The sequence below is a fragment of the Eumetopias jubatus genome, unplaced genomic scaffold (assembly GCF_037043125.1).
Source record: "Eumetopias jubatus isolate StellerSeaLion01/CBP00866 unplaced genomic scaffold, mEumJub1_p1.0 scaffold_14, whole genome shotgun sequence".
Taxonomy (NCBI): domain Eukaryota; kingdom Metazoa; phylum Chordata; class Mammalia; order Carnivora; family Otariidae; genus Eumetopias; species Eumetopias jubatus.
Genome location: NW_028274820.1, coordinates 89,840,037 through 89,858,925, shown reverse-complemented (window position 1 = coordinate 89,858,925; position 18,889 = coordinate 89,840,037). Strand labels below are relative to the sequence as shown.

Genomic DNA, 18,889 nt, shown 5'->3' with positions numbered 1-18,889 from the left:
AAAAAAAATTCAGCCAAGTAAATTTGAAGATTTAATTGGGTTTCTTGAACTGTTCATGAATGGGCAGCATTCCATCTAGCAAGTAGAGGGGAGCTCCACTGAGTAAATAAGAGAAAGGCTTTTTAAAGGCAGAGAGAGGGCATTTTTAAAAAAGAAAGGAATTTCTTAGCAACATATGTGTTGTTAGGTAAGGTTGCCTGGTAAAGAGAGCAGAAGGGGGGTCTATTAATAAATTCCCTAGTATTGACCAGGAAATTCAATGTTGACTGGTTAAAGGTGACATTCGTGGGGGGACGGGGAGGGTTGGTTGAAACTGCAGTTGGGTTAGGAATTAAGTCTTGGTTTGCTGACTTGGGTCCTTAAGTAAAGGCACCATTTTGCATTTGGGGCCTGTGGTTTTCTTTTGAACAGCAGTAGTTTTGCGTGTGCGTAGTACTGTGTCCTGCATTCATCATGAAGCTCCTCAAACTTTACAGACTGTGTTAATTTAGCCCAGCATGGCTGCTGGTTAGGCCATGTAGGTCCATATCCAACCAGCAACATCAGGTAGGTTCCTGTCAAGGAAGATCACTGGAATCTTGGTGCTGTCATTCTTCAGATGTGCCAAGATGAAAAAGGTGGGAATCTATGCTCAAAGACTTTTTTTTTAAAAATAATTTCTTTTTACCTTTTTTTAAAGATTTTATTTATTTAGCCATTATTTCAAATATTTTTCTTTTTTTAAATTTATTTTTTTGATCTTTTTTTTTAAAAAAAGATTTTATTTATCCGAGAGAGAGAAAGAGATATTATGAGCAGGGTGGGGGGTGGGTAGAGGGAGAAGCAGACTCCCCGCTGAGCAGGGAGCCTGACCTGGGGCTTGATCCCAGGACTCCAGGATCATGACCTGAGCCAAAGGCAGCCGCTTAACCAACTGAGGCACCCAGGCACCCCTCAGATAATGTTTTTTGAAGCCTGGTTTTAAATTGCTTGAAAAATACTAAGAGTATACTCGAGAAAGATTAAAATAGTATTTCTTTTATTCATTTATTTGAGAGAGAGACAGAGCATGAGGGGGAAGAACAGAGGGAGAGGGAGAAGCAGGCTCCCCGCTGAGCAGGGAACCCAGTGCGGGACTCAATCCCAGGACCTTGAGATCATGACCTGAGCCAAAACATATTCTATAATTCAGACTTTTTCCATGTTAGTCTGGCTTTCGATGTATTTTTCTATGTGCTTAGTATTGACTTCACATTATAGTAGTGATACAGTCTTTTAATCTAGAGGGACTAAAACGAGATATTTTTCTAACCAAAAATAACTGTTTCCTTCTATACTTGATTTTCTTGAAATAGTAGATTTTGTGTGATGTGCTGTGATCTCTGCGTTTCAGGTACTACGCTGTGATGGTAGCCATGTTCTTCACTGTCAGTGTGGTGAACAACTATGCCCTGAATCTCAACATTGCCATGCCCCTGCATATGATATTTAGATCTGTAAGTGCTGCCGGCTTACGTGTGTATGCTGCTCTGGGACATCTAAGTGGGTCGATTGAACACTTGACAAAAGTAGAAAGGTCTTACAACTAGTAGAGTCTAGCGTCTAAGAATAGGTCTCCTGGATGCATGAGCAAAGACTGGCTTTCATCTGCGCAGTAAGGCAGAGTGGACAGTTGACTTTCATCCCTCTGAGGTCTTACGTGTGATGAATAAAAGGAGCTAAAATTTCCCTGGGAGTCAGATTTTACATTTAATTTCCCTCATCTGGTTGATTTTATATTCAGACTTGCTATGAATGTTACTTATTTCTCATCACTTTTGGTTTCTTTCATAAAATTACATTTACTTCTAGTACATAAAATTGATACTTCCCTTTTTTGATTTTTTTTTTAAAGCAAGAGACTTTTGAGACCATTAAGTAAAGGGAAATTCTTATTTTTAAAAAATATTTATTTTAGAGAGAGCGTGCACATGCACAGGTGCAGTGAGGAACACAGGGACAAAAATCTCAAGGAGACTCCCCGCTGAGTGTGGAGCCTGATGCAGGGCTCGATCTCATGACCCTGAGATCATGACCTGGGCCAAAACCAAGAGTGGGAGGCTTAACTGACTGAGCCACCCAGGTGCTCTAAATAAAGGGAAATTCTTAAAGATTTTAATTTATTGGAGAGAGAGACAGAGCATGAGGGGGAGGAGCAGAGGGAGAGGGAGAAGCAGGCTTCCTGCTGACCAGGGAACCCGGTGCAGGACTCAATCTCAGGACCCTGAGATCATGACCTGAGCCGCCAGATGCTTAACTGACTGAGCCACCCAGGCGCCCCAATAAAGGGAAATTCTTGATGAAGGTGGGGTTTCTCCCAGAGCAGCGTGGCTTTTTCCTTCCTCTCATGTTTGGTGGGAGATCTATATATAAATAAATAACAGAGTGCTCCCTGAAGAGCAAGAAAACTTCAAGGGGAATGTAGTTAGGATTGCAGAAGAATGCAAAATTGGTGACCATTGGAATTATAACATTTCTGTGTAGTCTGAGATTTCTGGGAGATTAAAGGTGCTATCCTCAAAGGGACTTCTCAGAGCTAATTATACTTACAAAGATGACTTTCAAAGTACTGAGTACATAATAGACTTTCAGTAAACTCTTGCTGATTGAGCGACAGCTTTCTAGAGAAGAGAAAGATCCCTGCACGCCTTCTTTCATTAATTAAAACCGAGGGTGAGGAGAAGCCTAGCAAAAGCTCTCCTAAATCAGATGGAAAATTTAACAAAATTAAGTCTACAATATAATTTCTGCTAGCCTTAGTTTCAGCTCTGACCAATATTTAGAGAATTGATCATTTTTATTCTCATTGTTATCTTCAGAAGGTTTTATTAATTTACATCATAGATTTGTATAGTTTATACTTTTTGCCATTATAAGAACAAGTGAACCTTACTAATTATTCATTCTAACCTCCTCCTTTCTGGCTCTTTTTCCTGCTTGTCGGTGTTCTTATTTATCTTGAATTATTTTCTTTCCCTGGTGCACTAAAACTCTGTTACTGTTGTCCTTTTACAGGGTTCTCTAATTGCCAACATGATCCTAGGAATTATCATTTTGAAGAAAAGGTAAACAATATACTTTCATATTTTATGTGTAGGAAGGATATCCTGAGCCCCATCCATAAGCTGGACTCCTTTTCTCATGGTGGTGATAAGTTTGCTCTTGATCATCTAGCTTGTCTCTCTGTTCTCTCCGTGACAGTGCTGTGCATCCTGAGGCAGTAGACAGGGTAATGGGCCCCACCTGTGGCTTTGGAGCAGCATTTCCTCTGTGTAGAACGAAGTAGCTCTTGTCACCACTGAATCTTTAGTACCATAGTAACCTCCAAAGCCAGTTGATCTAGAACTTCACTGTCCCATGTAGTCTCCACTAGCTACATGGGACTATTTACATTTAAATTTAAGTTATTTAAAGTTAAATATTTAGTTTCTCACATTTTAAGTGCTTAGTAGCCACATGTGGCTAGTGGCAACCATGTTGGAGAACCCAGATATGGAACATTATCAACTTCGCGGAAGTTCTTGGACAACACTGTTATAGGAGGTGTTAATCAGTACGATGTGATGAACTAACGATACCCGTGTTAGAAAGAAAGTTCCTAACAAAGACCCAAATGGCCAAGAAGATGGGGTGAAAACTTTCAGGACTGTTTCATGTGGCTGTCACCAGTGCCTCTCTCTGGGATATGGTTGGGAAATATCAGAAATGCCTGGGATACTTTCTCAAAGTATTTGTCTTCCACTTTCGTTCTGAGCCTTGCCCCTTACTCCCAAGGAGGAAGGGCACTGGGGAGAGTCAGCACATTCAGTCTGGAACATTCCTCAGGGGCAGTTCACCCTCACTGTTAAGATCACAGTGGTACAAGCTCACGCCAGCTCTTCTCTGTATTCAGTATCTAGCCCCAGTGTCAGAACTCTATCCCAGCTTAGAAAGTGCTGCCAATTGAGAGTGTGGGAACCTAGAGCATTTAGGTAATACGAGCAGTGTCCTAAGGAGGGCAGCTGTCCTCTCCTGCTAGGCTTCTTATCATGAACCCTTTGTCTTCTGAGGCTTATGTATTCCCCAGATGAGTACAACTGCAGTCGACTTCCTTTCCAGGTCTCCACATTAAGTGTTCATATGTAATGGGTTTGTTACATTGAAGTGACTGCTAAGCTTCTTGGTAGTGTAGACTTGACGTTGGGACAGACCTGCAGGCCTTCCAACCTTTGATTTTGCTCATAATAGGGCTACGAAAGAACATATTATACAAGGAATGTATTCTCCTGATAGTGCTCTGAAATGTCAGGGGCCTTTCTTAAACATCTCCATTTCCCTGGGGAACTTGTGTTGGGTCATCTTGAATCTATCCAAGTAAGCCCTTTTGACTCTCCTTGGTGCGTATCATCCAGAGAGCAGGAATTTCCTTAAGGTGACCATCTAATATCAGGAATTAGGAAGTTACTGTCTTCTTTTGTGTATTTTGAGCAGAGCCCCTTAGGTTCATAGTATGTTCCTCATTTTGGGATTTGAAGGCCAAGTCTGTACTTACCTGAACCTGCCCTTTGTTAATTTTTAGGCCTGAGTTACAAACCTCTCCCTGTCTGGATCTTTCCAGACTGAAGAGTTCCCTTACTTTTCTATCTGCTTCCTCAGAGCCTGTTACCTCATCCTGCCTCTGTCCACTAGCAGGTAGCTTTTGGCGCCTGATCTGCTGCTTAGCTAGTCCTGTTGGCCTTTTATGAGGTGATGTGATCAGAACTCTACAAAAAGTATTTGGCTAGAAAACCCTGGTCGGTTCATCCTGTAAATTTAATTCCTTTTCATTCTTGCCTGAGGCCTTCTGCTTTATCAGTAAGAGGCCCAAGAGGGATGTTAATGATGTTGGTTTTTTTTTAAGATTTTATTTATTTATTTGACAGAGAAAGACACAGTGAGAAAAGGAACACAAGCAGCAGGGGTGGGAGAGGGAGAAGCAGGCTTCCTGCCAACCAGGGAGCCCGATGCAGGGCTCGATCCCAGGACCCCGGGATCATGACCTGAGCCGAAGGCAGACACTTAACGACTGAGCCACCCAGGCGCCCCGATGTTGTTTTAGTTAATAGGAAATGCCACTGTTCTTACTGCTATCAGTCCTGTTAGTGTAATATTTCTTCTTTTATCCAACTGTGCTGACATTTAAAAACATTTAAGTCATTCAAAGTTGTTAAAAATATCCTCTCCCGACAACACAGTTGAATGATTTTTTTTTTTTTTTTTTTTTTTTTTTTTGAGCATTGAGTCCTGCTGCTTGTCTCTGAGACTCCGTTCTTCCTCTTGTCTGGTGTGTCTCTGACACTCATGTTTGGGCCCTCGAAGACCAGAAAAGCCACAGGTGGCAGTTAAGATCTGCCCAGCTTTCACTGGGACTCAAGCAGAATGGAGTATCATATCTGGTCTATGTCTTTCGTTTTCTGATGAAACAATCTCTCGGTCCACAAACTAATGGAAACTATTTTAAGCAACACTAGAAGAGTGTGTTCAGTCATTAGCACGCTGCTTCCTTCATGTGTGTGGTACCGTCAGCCGTATTTTGGTGATTTGTGCTCTTATGCAACACTTGACTGTGAGCATCATGTGGAAATTCGTATCTGTGCTTTTCTTAAGGTGTTCTTGTTCTTGTTCTTGCAGATACAGCATATTCAAATATACCTCCATTGCCCTGGTGTCTCTGGGGATATTTATTTGCACTTTCATGTCAGCAAAGCAGGTGGTAAGAATCGCTTCACAAATCATTTCTATTCACTGCTTGCCATGGGGGCCCCGGTGCTTTTCATTGATACAGTACGTTTACAGGCTTATGCAATAGGATTCGGGTCTCTGCTAAAGAGGAGAGTGGAGGGGAATGGGTAACACAGATCGTTACTTTCTACCCGGGCACCTTGCATGTAGTTCTGGTCTCTCTACCTGGTATTTTTCTTTCCTTCCTAGACTTCCCAGTCCAGCTCGAGTGAGAATGATGGATTCCAGGCATTTTTAAGGTGGCTACTAGGCAAGTACAATAATTACAATAAAGCTAATTGCCTCTGCAGTTCTGCTTGCTGAGTTTTCTCCCGAAGAACAGGTTTCTTGGCAAGAAGCTTTGGCTAAACAGATCATGCCACAGAAGAGAGAGGCACCTGGGATCACCTATCTCTGAACTTTGGTGTTCAGAGCATGAAAAAAAGAAAATGTCCATGTTCAGGGTAGTGGGTTCTACAACGTGTCAATTTCTACCATAAACAGTTTATACAAAAATGCACATTTTTATGTGCATTGAAAACTGCACATAACTGTATAAACCACGTTCCTTGGTTGCCACTGATATAGAAAGAAAAGTGCATGTCGGTTGCCTGTCCCTCTCTCTGGGAGCGAGTGCTTCGAGTGTCCTCCTGTTCTTCACGATCTGTCTCCCGAGTAGAAGCAGTAAATTTCCAGGGGACTCATTTCTAAATTTTAGAGTCATTTTCTTCATAAGTTAGCTCTTCCATAATGAGTGTTCCCAAACCTGACTGATCATCCGAGTCTCCTAGGGAATTTTTAAAAATGAGTATCTCTTTGTGGAATTAGACAACTACTGTAGAGCTTTGGCCTCGTGTTGTTGGATACAGCGGCGAAACTCTTTCCAAGTGCAGCCGGTAGCAGCAGTAACAGATCGAGACTAAGCCGCAGAGAAATAGCAATGAAAAAACTCGATTCTCCCTGCCGCTTGGCTTCGAAACTATCCCTTCAGGTCGCTCTTCTTCACATAGAAAAATCTTTATGAGCTGTTAGAAAACACTTCATCTGATAAGAAAAATTTGCAGAGGATATGAACATACAGTTCATGGGGAAAAATTAATATCTGATTCTTAGGTTCAGCCTCAATGGTCTTGGAATCAGAGAGATGCAAATTGAAACCAAAATGTAGTACCTTTTTATTTTTGGCCTATTAAAATGGCAAGATAGTAAACGATTATTCTCATCGCTGCTGAGGGTGCATTTTTGTATAAACTGTTTATGGTAGAAATTGACACAGCCTTTCAGGAAAAATTTATGTAGTGAGTTTTAAAAATGTCTACAACTTTTGACTCCGTAATTTCATTTAGGAAAGTTTATCCTAAGGAAAATCATCAACATTTTGTTTCAAGATTTATGTACAAGGATGTACATTGATTTGAGTGGTGAAATAATTGGAAGTAATCTAATCATTCTCATAAGACAGCTAATCTGGTCCCTCCACGTGATAGAGTCATGGAGCCATGAATTCATACCTTTGAAAAAATTTTAATGACTTGACGGAAAGTCCAAGAAAAAGATCATGAAGAAAGCAAGATGTACAATTGTATGTTCATTATCCAGTTTTAGCATTAAATATATACATAAATATATATATATAGAGAGAGAGAGTGCAACCTATCAAGTAGTAGGTAGTGATCCTGTGGTTGATTTTTTATTTCTTTTAAAAATTTTGTCCATGTTCTACAGCTGGCTTGTAATTAGTGTAGAACGGTCGGTGTTCTTTAGGAAAACATCTGGAAATGAGCAAATCTAGTATCTTGTAACCTGATTTTTGTTTTTTTTTTTTAGGAATTGGGGCACTGACTTTTGCACTTCTGATGTCAGCAAGGATGGGTATTTTCCAAGAGACCCTATACAAACAATTTGGGAAACACTCCAAGGAGGCTTTGTTTTATAACGTAAGCAATTTCTTAAACCTGAGGAAGATAAAAAGTACTGAGTTGTAATCTTTTATTTCAAATGAAATATGCATTTTTCTGATGTAGTCGAAGGACCAAGTATTTTTAATAGGCTACTAATGTGTATTCTGAGCCACAGTTCTCTACATGAGATGATCATGATCAGTGTGAACCTAGCATGTCTGCCAACCAGGAACAAGTCTGGGGATGAGAACCTTTACCCCCCCCAATGTTCCTGGAGATGAAATCAAGTTAAAACCACTATGGAAACTTGGAACAGGAAAATAAGTTCCAAAAACAACATGCCGAGGGGGACGTTGGCAGGCAGGTGGCAGGCATTTGAGAGACAGGGGAAGAGGGGTGAGCGCAGTCCCTCTGAGGAGCTCTCTTTACTCGATGGATAGTTTCATTACCGACTTCTGTGTGCTTCCGCTGCTTTTTTGGAAACTGCTGAGCCAGAGCTACCCTCTCTAACTGTACTCTTCCTCCAACCTCTCTCTTATGGAGAGAACATCCAAAACACAGCCCCTCAAGGTTCTGGGTGGTAGAGATGCCTTCAGCTTCAGTGTTCAGGTGGAGTCGGATGAGTCAGGTGTTCCTTCACCGCCAGAAGCTGCAGACAATCCGGTTGAGATATTTAACTGGAGCTGGAGTATGTGGCTGGGAGTTTAAAAAATAAGGAACAGTCTATCTGGTTCACATCTTTCTTTGAGAATTGTACCTGGCACGGAGTGGCTGGCCCGTAACGTTAGCTGTGATCCCATACTGTGGTGCTGGTGGCTGTTGTCAAGCACGTTCACCTGTGCTGACCTGTCATTTCCTCTCCGTCCTCTTTTTATTCTTGTCTTCATTTTCCCTGACCTCGTATTGTCCTCAAACCTCTTTTTCCCAAGAGTTACCTAAACTCCCTGAAATCGACCTTTGCCTTCTTTATAATTTTTAAATCCTTCTGTTTGCCAAGCCATTTTCCAAAAGTAGCAAAATGTAGCCAATCCTATGGTCCGAATGGCTGTGAGTTCAAACCTCCCTTTTGTTGAGGGAAGGATGCTGGCTCCGTTTGTTTTGTTTTGTTTTGTTTAGTATGTGGTGATCATCTGACTCCGTTCTGTAAGGGCAAGAACTGCAGTTTGGGTCAGTAGCACGCTGGACAGTGTCACCTGGTCCGAAGCCCTGGATACATTTAACCTAACGAGTCTGAATTGTTTTTCTTGATACAGTTTTATGAGTTGTTTGACAAGCAGTAAGACATTGTAAAGCTGCTCTACACATTGTATCATGTGTCTGTATTTAAATTTACACAAAATCTTTCTTCCCATAGCATGCCCTTCCACTTCCTGGCTTCATCTTCCTGGCTTCCGATATTTATGACCATGCAGTTCTGTTCAATAAGTCTGGTGAGTAGGATGTTATTCGGTAGAATTACCTGACAGGTTCTGCGGCCACCTCTCAGTTTTGCTATTGACTTGACTGCTGCTTTTTTCACGATCTTTTCCAAATCATTGCCCTATTGGGAGCCATCCCCACTCCACCTCCTGGGGATACAGTGCTGTTCATCAGCGGCTGCAGTGGCAAAAACTTTTACAAGTGCTTCTCAGTCATTTGCAAACGATGGAAGAGAGTATCTTCAAATTTTCTATTTTGCTTTGGAATTTGTGTGTTTGCATTTGCGTGTGTGGAACATTTGATGTTTTGAGAATGCAAAAAAATAGCAATACCCCCCTGCAGAGGTGGGACCGTGAGAAACTGGGCAGCCATCCAGCTCTGTGTGTTCCTGCTCTTCCTTTGCTGCTGGCGAAGGCAGACCCGCTCGCACACCCCATCCTAGCTCCTTTGGAGTCAGGGGAAACAAGAACCACAAGGGGGCTTTTTTCCAAGATACAGAGTAGGTAGGCAGCAGGAATAAGCAAAATTAGTTCAGATGTCTACAGGGTAAGTTAGCTATTACTTTTTAAGGGGCTATTTAATCAACTAGCTATAAATTGCCAATTAACTTGAAAGGAATTACTTATGTGATTATCGACTAAAAGACATAGTGTGTAGACGGACGCATGAACACACAGGAACAAAGAAACGTGTAAAATTAAGGCTTTATGTTGCTCGTATCCAAAATGGCAGGTGTGTTTTGTGGTAGGGCAGTATGTACCCTGTTAATTTGTTTGCCCTCAGAACCTGCGTTGGGACGGTGTGAATGCTTCCTATTGGAGTTTGCAGGGTTGCCTGGCCCATTTACCCACCAAAAGTGTGTAATGAAGGTAGTGCGTCAGGAAGTTTTTAAGGCTCCAAATTACTCAATCACGTCTGACTTTTTTTTTTGAAGATAGAATCAACACATGGCCATTTTTGACACAATGATTTTTAAGGTCTCTTGAGAATTCCCACATAACGAAGGACTACTGACATAAACATATTACCAGATTCCTTGGGATTGATTTTGATTTAGTTACTAGTATATTCATTGGATTCAGTGGATCTCTGAAGCCATTAAATAGTAATACTGTTCCTAGTAACATTCCTTTACTAACCAGACCTCACTGTCACTATTAGAATTTCCTAAGTTATACTGTATAGTTCAACTCCCCAAACAACTGAGGAATTTTTAAAAACGGATCTCTTGAGGATCACTATGTCCTTACTCTCTTTGATCTTGAATATTTTATTTCCTCCCAAATATTTACTATGCAAGCCTCAGAACATAAGAATGTATTTAAAGGAAGAAAAGTTACAGTTCCATCGCCTTAGACGTCAGCTAATTTCGTTTTAGCAGTTTCTTTTTCCAGATACTGCTTACATATATTCTTACATAGTTGTCATCCTTGTGTAGATAAATTTTATACTTGCTTTTTCACTTGCCTTCTTTTTTATGTGAGTGTATATAATCTTCGTGATTCTTTTTTAATCAAATGTGTCCTGCCTCATTTAGTGGAAGTTCCTTTGCTTACACAGCCATTGCTCTAAGATTAACCATTGAGATTGATTCAGTTTTTCCTCCTTATAAATAGTACTCCCATCAATGGAGAATTTTCTTCTTCTTTTGAATTCATGAGGACTAATTCCTAAGAATGAATATAAATACTTGTCCCTTAATATAAGCATTATGAAATTGATTTTAAAAAAAACACACACCGGTAGTTGATACTACTACCAATTGAGTGGCTGCCAATTCCACTACCACATTTCCAGATTAGGATTTTATAAGTTTTTAATTGCTGTTTTAATAGAGTATAAAATGGTAGAGCCTTGTTCAGTTTTGAATTCTTCAATTACTAGTAGGATTGAATATATTTCCAAATGACATTTAGTTACGGGTTGTCTTTACTCATGTGTCGATTGTCAGTTAAGGCCATGTCATTTTTCACCTCTCTGTGCCTCACAGTGTTTCTTTTAAAGTGGGGTCCTAGTCAGGTGGATGGTGAAGAGTTTATTTTACAGGTAAAATAAATAATTTAAGAAACCAGTGTAATGACTCTTAAGACCGATGTAGTCTGGAATCAAGGCAAGTAAAGTGGTCTACCGTCCAAATCTACTTGCAAGGGAAGTACTGTTGCCATCTCTATTATGTTCAGTCTCCATTAAGCTGTCAAAAATATGACTGTCTCCCCTCTTTATCTTTGCAGAATTATATCAAGTTCCAGTCATTGGTGTGACAGTGCCCATCATGTGGTTCTACCTCCTCATGAATGTCATCACTCAGTATCCTTTGCACTCCTCTGCCACATGGTCTGCTCCATGGTCTTTTGACATAGGAATGTTTATTCTTCTGATGGTGCGGTGACATGAGTTTTGTTTCTGCCTTGATCTGTTTTGTACTGCCAGAGACAGAGGTGCCTTCGTGGGGGGCCAGAGAGATGTTAGTGCTGCAGTAGGTCAGTAAGTCACTGGGCACCACAAAGGACTTGCTCTGGGTGGAGGTGTAGATATCAATGGATAACTAAGTATTAGTATATGACATGAATGCTCTGTGATTTCTGCTGGAGTTTTTCAGTAACCTAGGATATGTCACAAGCTGCCACAAAATTCTGCAAGAAATTTCAAACTAACTAAAACCTAATTTTTTCAGTGGTTCTTTTGAACGACCTTAAGTATGTTATAAAAATCATGAAGGCTTTGAAACCATGAAACAGGTCGAGATGGGTCTCATTTCTCTGACATCACCTAATAGATTTGCCGGCAGAGTTCCTTTTTGGACGAGTAGTGGAGTCCGGGTCCTCTAAAGTAGGTTTGCTGACCTACTGTCACTGCTTGGGAGGGGGACCCTCACCGTAAACCGTGTGAAGGATTCGGAACAAGAATAGTGGGAGTTCCGCAGGCAGTTTCAAGTTAGGATCCACAGATGGATGGTAGGACATGCATTCTACAGGATGTTGTACTAAGGAAGAGCCTCAGAGCAGCCATAACCCACCCCCGTGTTTTCTGGTTCTTAGAATATGAACGTTTAAGAGCGAGGCCAGAATGTTCTCCCTGGTGTTCTCCCTAGTCTACTGAAAACCACCTTAACCCCACCACTCCAGGTACGTGTGCATCCGGGGCGTCTTCATTCTCACCACAGAATGTGCCTCCCTTACCGTCACCCTTGTCGTGACTCTGCGCAAGTTTGTCAGCCTCATCTTTTCCATCCTGTACTTCCAGAACCCTTTCACGCTGTGGCACTGGCTGGGTACCTTGTTTGTCTTCATTGGGACCCTAATGTACTCAGAAGTGTGGAACAGCCTAGGGACCACAAAAAGCCAGCCTCAGAAGGACAAGAAAAACTGAGGTCTGTGTGGAGCAGAGACCACTGCCCTAACGTGCCAGGGTCTGGTGAAAGTCTGGCCACCATCTCACACTCGTTAATGCTGAAGTACTGAACCAGCCTTGTACCAGAGAACCCTCAGAAGGAGGGACTTCTCAGATTTCTTAAGGCTGTACAGACCAAGGTTTGCAGACTCTAAATGGACACCCCTCAACCATGAAATAGAAACAAGAACAGTTCTCTGCTATTGAACAGCCGGTTTGTTACTTGTTTTGTCTACCAAAATATTTAGTACTGTTACTTGTTTATTGAATTCTGAGTCCCCACAGCTACTAGTGTTATATGAGTGGTCTCAGACGAGTTGATCTCTTGTTGCCATTCTGATGATTCTCTGCCACACAGTCATTACCCTCCTGTGGCCTCGTCCCTTCTTTCTGTCACCTTTCCACTCCCTCCCCGCCCCCGCCACCCCCGTAGCACTGTCAGCCAGTCAGATGCTCCAGGCCTCATCCTTGGGACACAGCTGAGTGGCCCTGTGAATTGAGACCCCGGTGACACTGGGCCCGGAAAAGAAGCAGTTGTCCATGTGAGCAGAGCCTTGTCACCCTGGAGCAGGGCCAGTGGGTATTCTTTCCCCATCTTGCTTTTTTTTTTTTTTCCCTTATGCAAAAGTCTTTTGCTTTCTGTGCTTAGAACAGACCCTGCGGCGCATCTCTATGGCGCAGAGTTAATAAGAAAGGTTTATGTGAATCAGGAGGGAGAGACGTTTTCCCTCCGTCTTGTACATGGAGCCCTTCAGCTCAGAATGGAGATGGTGCTGCCAGGGTGGCCGGGAGCAGCTGACCCTCGGCGGCACCCAGAGAGCCCAAGCTCCCCTCTAGGCCCGGCCAGGTACGCGCAGGGCTGGTTCCCAGTGGGTGCGTTAACTCTTTGAAAGGCTTCGTAACCAGAGAGATCCTGCTCTGCCTGTCAGTCTGATAGAGTCATGGGCAGTCAGGCTAAGGAGTAGACTAGTATATGGTGGGAGTGGTGGATAAATCAGGTCCAGTCACAACGAAAATGAAGGTGGATTTTTTCTTTCCTATGAGGTATCTTCGTGTTCTTGGTGGGTATTTACAGATGGTTGGGAGGTAATGTGTTCTACTGTGTAGAAACATGATGCCCTTTCTGGCTAATCATTTCGGAGGTGTGGTTTTTCCTTCCTGGGATAATTTTGAGAAAAAGAGCATGAAAGTCTGTTCTTCTGTTTCCTCGTTCTTCACTCAGCCTCGGACCTTCATTAACCTCACAGAGGTACATGCACTTCCCTCTTTTGCACACAAAGCCCTTCCTTTTCCCTTTGGGCATGGACTATGTTCTTACATTGCGATGTGGTTCTCCAGATCTCCTTGTCTCATTCTGTGGTGTGGATATTTCCTTCTCCATCTACAGCTGTTCTCTGAGGGGTCTGAAATAAGTGTCCCACAACCATTGGGTCGCTCTGGGGAAAGTAACTTAAGCTGCCTCATTGTTTCTCCATGTTAGTCACTGGGTTTTCAGACTAATTTGTTGTTCTGGAGGACAAATTTCCAGTGCTAATAATTGGTCTACTCTAAAAGATGCCGAATTTGGTGTGAACCCATTCATGGAATCAAAAGGCATTTTCTTTGAAATATGTAGAGTTCCTCAGGCTATATGATGCTATAAATAGCTTGTGTTAAATATCCTCTTAAAAACAATAAAAGCTGCTTTTTTAAAAATCACTTAATAGAAGAACCTGTCCCTAGGGGCTATTGGATTGCTGTGTATCTGGAGTCTTAACAGGCTTTCATAACTTAGTGTTATCCTTTTTATGTTGATGAAAATTTTTAGTTATTGAAATGGTTGGTGTACACAGGCAGCATTTAACTGGGTCTGTTAGGTTTTAGATTCTGGTTTTAGAAAGTACATGTCCCTCTCAGTCTGAACACCTCTGCTGGTTTTATTAACAAGAGGTTATATATGGACAGATTATGGCACTTAAACAAAAAATGAACATATGTAAGAACAGAATGTCTGAAATGCCCTGTGAGTTGATTTTCTCTCTAGTGGCCAGATGTAAGAAAATATGTCTAATGGACACTAACACTTCCATTAACAACTTTTTTTGGACCATTTATTTCCATAGGATAACTGATTTTTCAATCCAGGTTGAAACTAATTTCAACTTTTATTAAAGAGGCAAATAAACCATTTTGTAGAGGACCAGACCCATGCAACTGAAGGAGAAATGTCTATTAAAAGTGCTTCTCCTCTTTCTCTGGGTCAAGACTATGTAACTGTGTACCCTAGAGATAGAGTTTGTTTACAAAAGAGATTGGTGTTACTCTACCTTTAGAGCAAAGATCAAATAGCAGAGGATACTAGCCAGAAAGTATACTGTGTGTGTGTGTGTGTGTGTGTGTACATGTGTATACATACTTGTGTACCCACTTAACAGCTTGACCAGTGTCATAGATAAAGTAACAGGAGAAAATGGTGGATATCTAAATTAATGTAATACCTACATCAGCCTTTACACAATTCTCTTGTCACATTATAAATGCTCTTTTTCATTTTTTTATTTTTTTTTTCTTGATCCTTTTTATTTTCCTTTTCGTCTGAAACAATCATTAATGTACTTGGTAAGTGTCTATCATCAAGTTTTAAAGTATTTAGACACAATCTAGTTTTTCCTCCTTCTTCCTGCCCAGTTATCCAATTATGAAATGCTACAGTACCTTATTCTTGTGGGAAGATTACCTGACATTTTTAAACCATTCTAATAACATGAGGTCATTTCTTGAGCACCTTTCCTCCCTTCCGCCCTATTTTGTTTCCCTCCTAAGCCCCACGTCCAGTGTCCTCATTGCAGTCTCTGTTCCCTTGTGTACTTTTCCACTGAAAATTTGTATAGTTTTCCACACCTGTAATCTTGTATCTGTTTATGCCTCTATTCTCTGGGGCCTCTCAGATGTTTTTCTGGATTTTTACAAGGTATTTATATCTGTGTCACACGCATTTTGTTAGACATTGTTATAAGCATTGATACTTGGAGTGTGAGAAGATCTGGCCCATATGTGAATATATGTATAGATAAGTATGAACATGAGGGTAAATGTAAAAATGTTTGTATGTTTTGTTACCTAAAACAGGGTGAAAATCTTAACCACCATGTTCTTCTGTATTTGGAAAATCATGTTCTTGTTTGCTCTTTTCACCGCACCTTGAGCTCACTTTACTCACCAGTGCCAAATGCCAGGGAGAGGGGAAGTGGAAAACCTCAGGAATTATTCAAAGCCAGTGAATTAGCTGTGGGCTGGTGGATCAGTTGGCATGTCAGAGTGAAGGGGAGGAAGAAATTTTCCTGTCCAAGGTTCTTCCTGCTGGACTAGGAACTAAATTTACATGAGACAGATTAACAGGAGGAAAAAAAAATCAGTTTTATTTTGTGCACCCGGGAGTCCCAATAAGGAAACTGAAACCTAAACAGAAGACCAAAGCAGGCACTTTAAAAATATACACTTTAGACAGTAAACCTGTCAGGAGTTGACAGGATAAAGAAAACGGATGTTTGGGAGCTTTAGTAAGGAATTCGGGCTGTGGTAGTAGATTAGTAAAAATATAACCAGGTTTGTTTCTGCAGCTTTCTTGGCTTTAAATAAAGATTATTATTTTTTTTTTTAGTTTTCTTAGTACGGGGAGGGTACCTTTCACGTGGGAGACTTATTTTCTGCTTTCAGGAGGATAGAGGAGGGTCTGAGTATCCTTGTACCTGCTGTTTCCCACATAGTTTCAATTCAAAATAATGAGTATGCCATTGTGCTATATTATGGGGCCTGCCCTTGACCCCTGCGGTTCCCTCCACCAAAATTTCCCTGGAAGTTTCACACATCAAAAGTTCCAGATTGTTCCATTTCAATGAACCAGGCTGGGTTCTGACAATACATCAGTTTAGTTAAACTCATTTCAGGAGGTGGTGATGTGTTCTCAAAGTTAGTCCAATGGTTCAAATCGGGAATGAATAAGCCATTTCTGTGGAAACAAAAGCAATGGTTAATGATTGGATCAGATTATAAACCAGTTTCTGAGGGGAGCCAGTCGAGTGGATTTCTGGATTACTGGCAGTGGCAGTCTGATGTATTTTCATGGTTTGTAATTTGAGTTTCTGTGATCTTTTTAAGTCATCCGGATTGTGTACGTGTGAGCTGTTGTCACTTCTCTGAAGTTTAAGTTGTTTATATGCAGTTTGCAGGGCTTCAGGAAAAAGCACAGTTTTTGGTTAGCAAGCCAGGTAAAAAGGATGGGGAAGAAAAACAAAAATGTTAGTTGGGGGAGTTGTAGCCAGGCACTGGAGAAAACCAGAAGAAATCAGGATCTTGTCCAGTTTATAATGAAGTGTATTAGAATATAGTATTCACAAAGGTATGTTATTGAAAGTTTTTCTCTTTATAAGCACACTCATTTTTACCAAAGATAGCCCAGTTGAGACTAATTGGTTTGCAAAATAAGTCTAGTTTTTTAGAACTTGGTCTGATTCCTCATATAAGTGCAGCAAGAATAGCGATTGATCGTATAGGCTCTTTTTATAAGGACTCTCCAGACTGCACTTTACAGCCTCTCAAGGTTAGAAGCCAAGCCAAATACTTGCCACAGATTTCACCTGTAACACCTGTAGATTTGGATTAATTCTTTCTCAAGGTCCCCAAAGTATCCCGCGGTTCTTTTTCCTGCCAGGAAGTGACCTTCTCTCCTCACCTGGTAAGTTTGTTGGGAACCCTGTCAGCAAGATATCAGGCTGTTTTTCCAGGGGGCTTTTTTGGCTCCATATAGTCAACCTTAGTTCCTTAAGCTCTCTGGTAATAGCTGAGTTTATGCAGGTCTCCCTCAAATATGACATTCCAGTCAAAGCCTTGGTAATATCACCAGGGTTTCCAGTTGTTGTGTCCCGTTACTTATTGAACTTATGCAAATGAATATATTATGAAAATATAAGAATACTGAGAGTTTTTGAATTCCTAAGGGATCAGGTAGAGAGAAGATAAATATTTTATTCACAAAGATATATTTTATCAAATTGCTGTAAGTTACCTTGATTTCTTTAAATCTGGATAAACAATGTTTCAACAAAAGAAAGTCATAAGAATTATAATCATCCTCAATTCATTCAGTCCCATGTTATTCTTGTTTTGCTTAAATCTAATTCTTTCAGTAGTTCTGGAAATTCTTACCAAGTTCAGTTGCATGATCTTAATATTATCAGAAACTGTACTCCAATTTCTTTCCATGAGTCTCAGTGCAGACGAAACACATTTGCAGGAGGGCTTGTAAAAAGCATCTGAGTGTAACTGTCCGGAAACAAGAAGAGACTTAAAAGTGGCCGTGATTAGAGATCCTATCAGAGTTCACAGCAATGCAGTTGACGAGGAGATTCGGTTATTTCTGTGACACACAACACTTCATACATACCAGGACATACCTGATTTCTAAGAGCTTCATACAGTTTTTAATAACATTTCTACATAAATATAATCTGAGAGAGTTCAGTATCACTCAGTTGACAGAGCTTCCCATTTAACTTAACAAGCCTAATTACTGTAGTCTTTTTATAAGGAGACCAGATATCTATGGGCCCTCTGGAATATTTCAATTAGATTGTGATGAAAAGACTTTAGAATTTGATTTTGGAAAGTTTGTCAATAAACATCAAAATGTTTGAACATTTTATTAAATAGGATCGCTGATCATTCTGAAATATTTAACCAAAGTGACGACAGATTTTAAAGTCAAATACCGAAGGTTACATAATTGTGAGCAAAACTTGGCTCTTTTAATATTGAAGACTCAGTTTTCCTGAATGATCAAAGATCTGATGAAGACATAGAATCTTAGAGTATTGGTTTGCTTTTCATAAATAATAAACAAATGTTAAAACTTAAATTTATTCTAATCTTAGCCATTACTGACCATATATAAAATTCCTTTTTTACATTCCGATTTTGTTCTAAGTTTTCCCTCAACAAAAATGTCTTTGCATTCCTCATACCTTTCTCTTAGTGAAAGCATTTTCCTTGTATACAGAGTTGTTTCTTTTATTTGGGGTAGCTTTAGCCCATTTAATTTGAATTCTTAGGTGAAGTTTGTGAAGTAGGAGAACCTTGATCTCCCCTTCTCTGAGGGCTGACTGGACAGCTTCCCATAGAGAACAGCCGAAGCGACTGACGTGGTAACAACAGGGAACCCCCACCCAGCACTGCAGACTGCACTGGGGAGGGATAGAATTGAGGGACTGAACAGATTTATTTGCCCTGAGTTGCAGATAACATTCTAGTTGCCTTTTTAAACCATAGCTTTTTAAGGAACTAGCTCTCTACCAAGCAGTAGGGGGCCTGCTGGAACACCCTCCGGTCAGAGAGGCTGCAGCACGCGCCTGTTTACACCCCTTCACCTTGATAATGCAGATTTAAAT

The 18,889-nt window shown here is 40.8% G+C and overlaps 1 protein-coding gene across 1 annotated transcript in view; it reads left to right on the top strand.

The window, feature by feature from the left end:
* Positions 1-17,586, top strand: part of SLC35B4 (solute carrier family 35 member B4) — a 41,463-nt gene extending 23,877 nt beyond the window's left edge. Inside the window, exons 3-10 of the mRNA XM_028106370.2 lie at positions 1,373-1,475; positions 3,034-3,083; positions 5,668-5,749; positions 5,968-6,028; positions 7,585-7,694; positions 9,013-9,088; positions 11,309-11,384; positions 12,203-17,586. Coding sequence (XP_027962171.1) covers positions 1,373-1,475; positions 3,034-3,083; positions 5,668-5,749; positions 5,968-6,028; positions 7,585-7,694; positions 9,013-9,088; positions 11,309-11,384; positions 12,203-12,446 — 802 coding nt within the window. The 3' untranslated portion in view covers positions 12,447-17,586. The remainder of the gene's footprint in view (positions 1-1,372; positions 1,476-3,033; positions 3,084-5,667; positions 5,750-5,967; positions 6,029-7,584; positions 7,695-9,012; positions 9,089-11,308; positions 11,385-12,202) is intronic.
* The last annotated feature ends 1,303 nt before the right edge of the window (positions 17,587-18,889 follow it).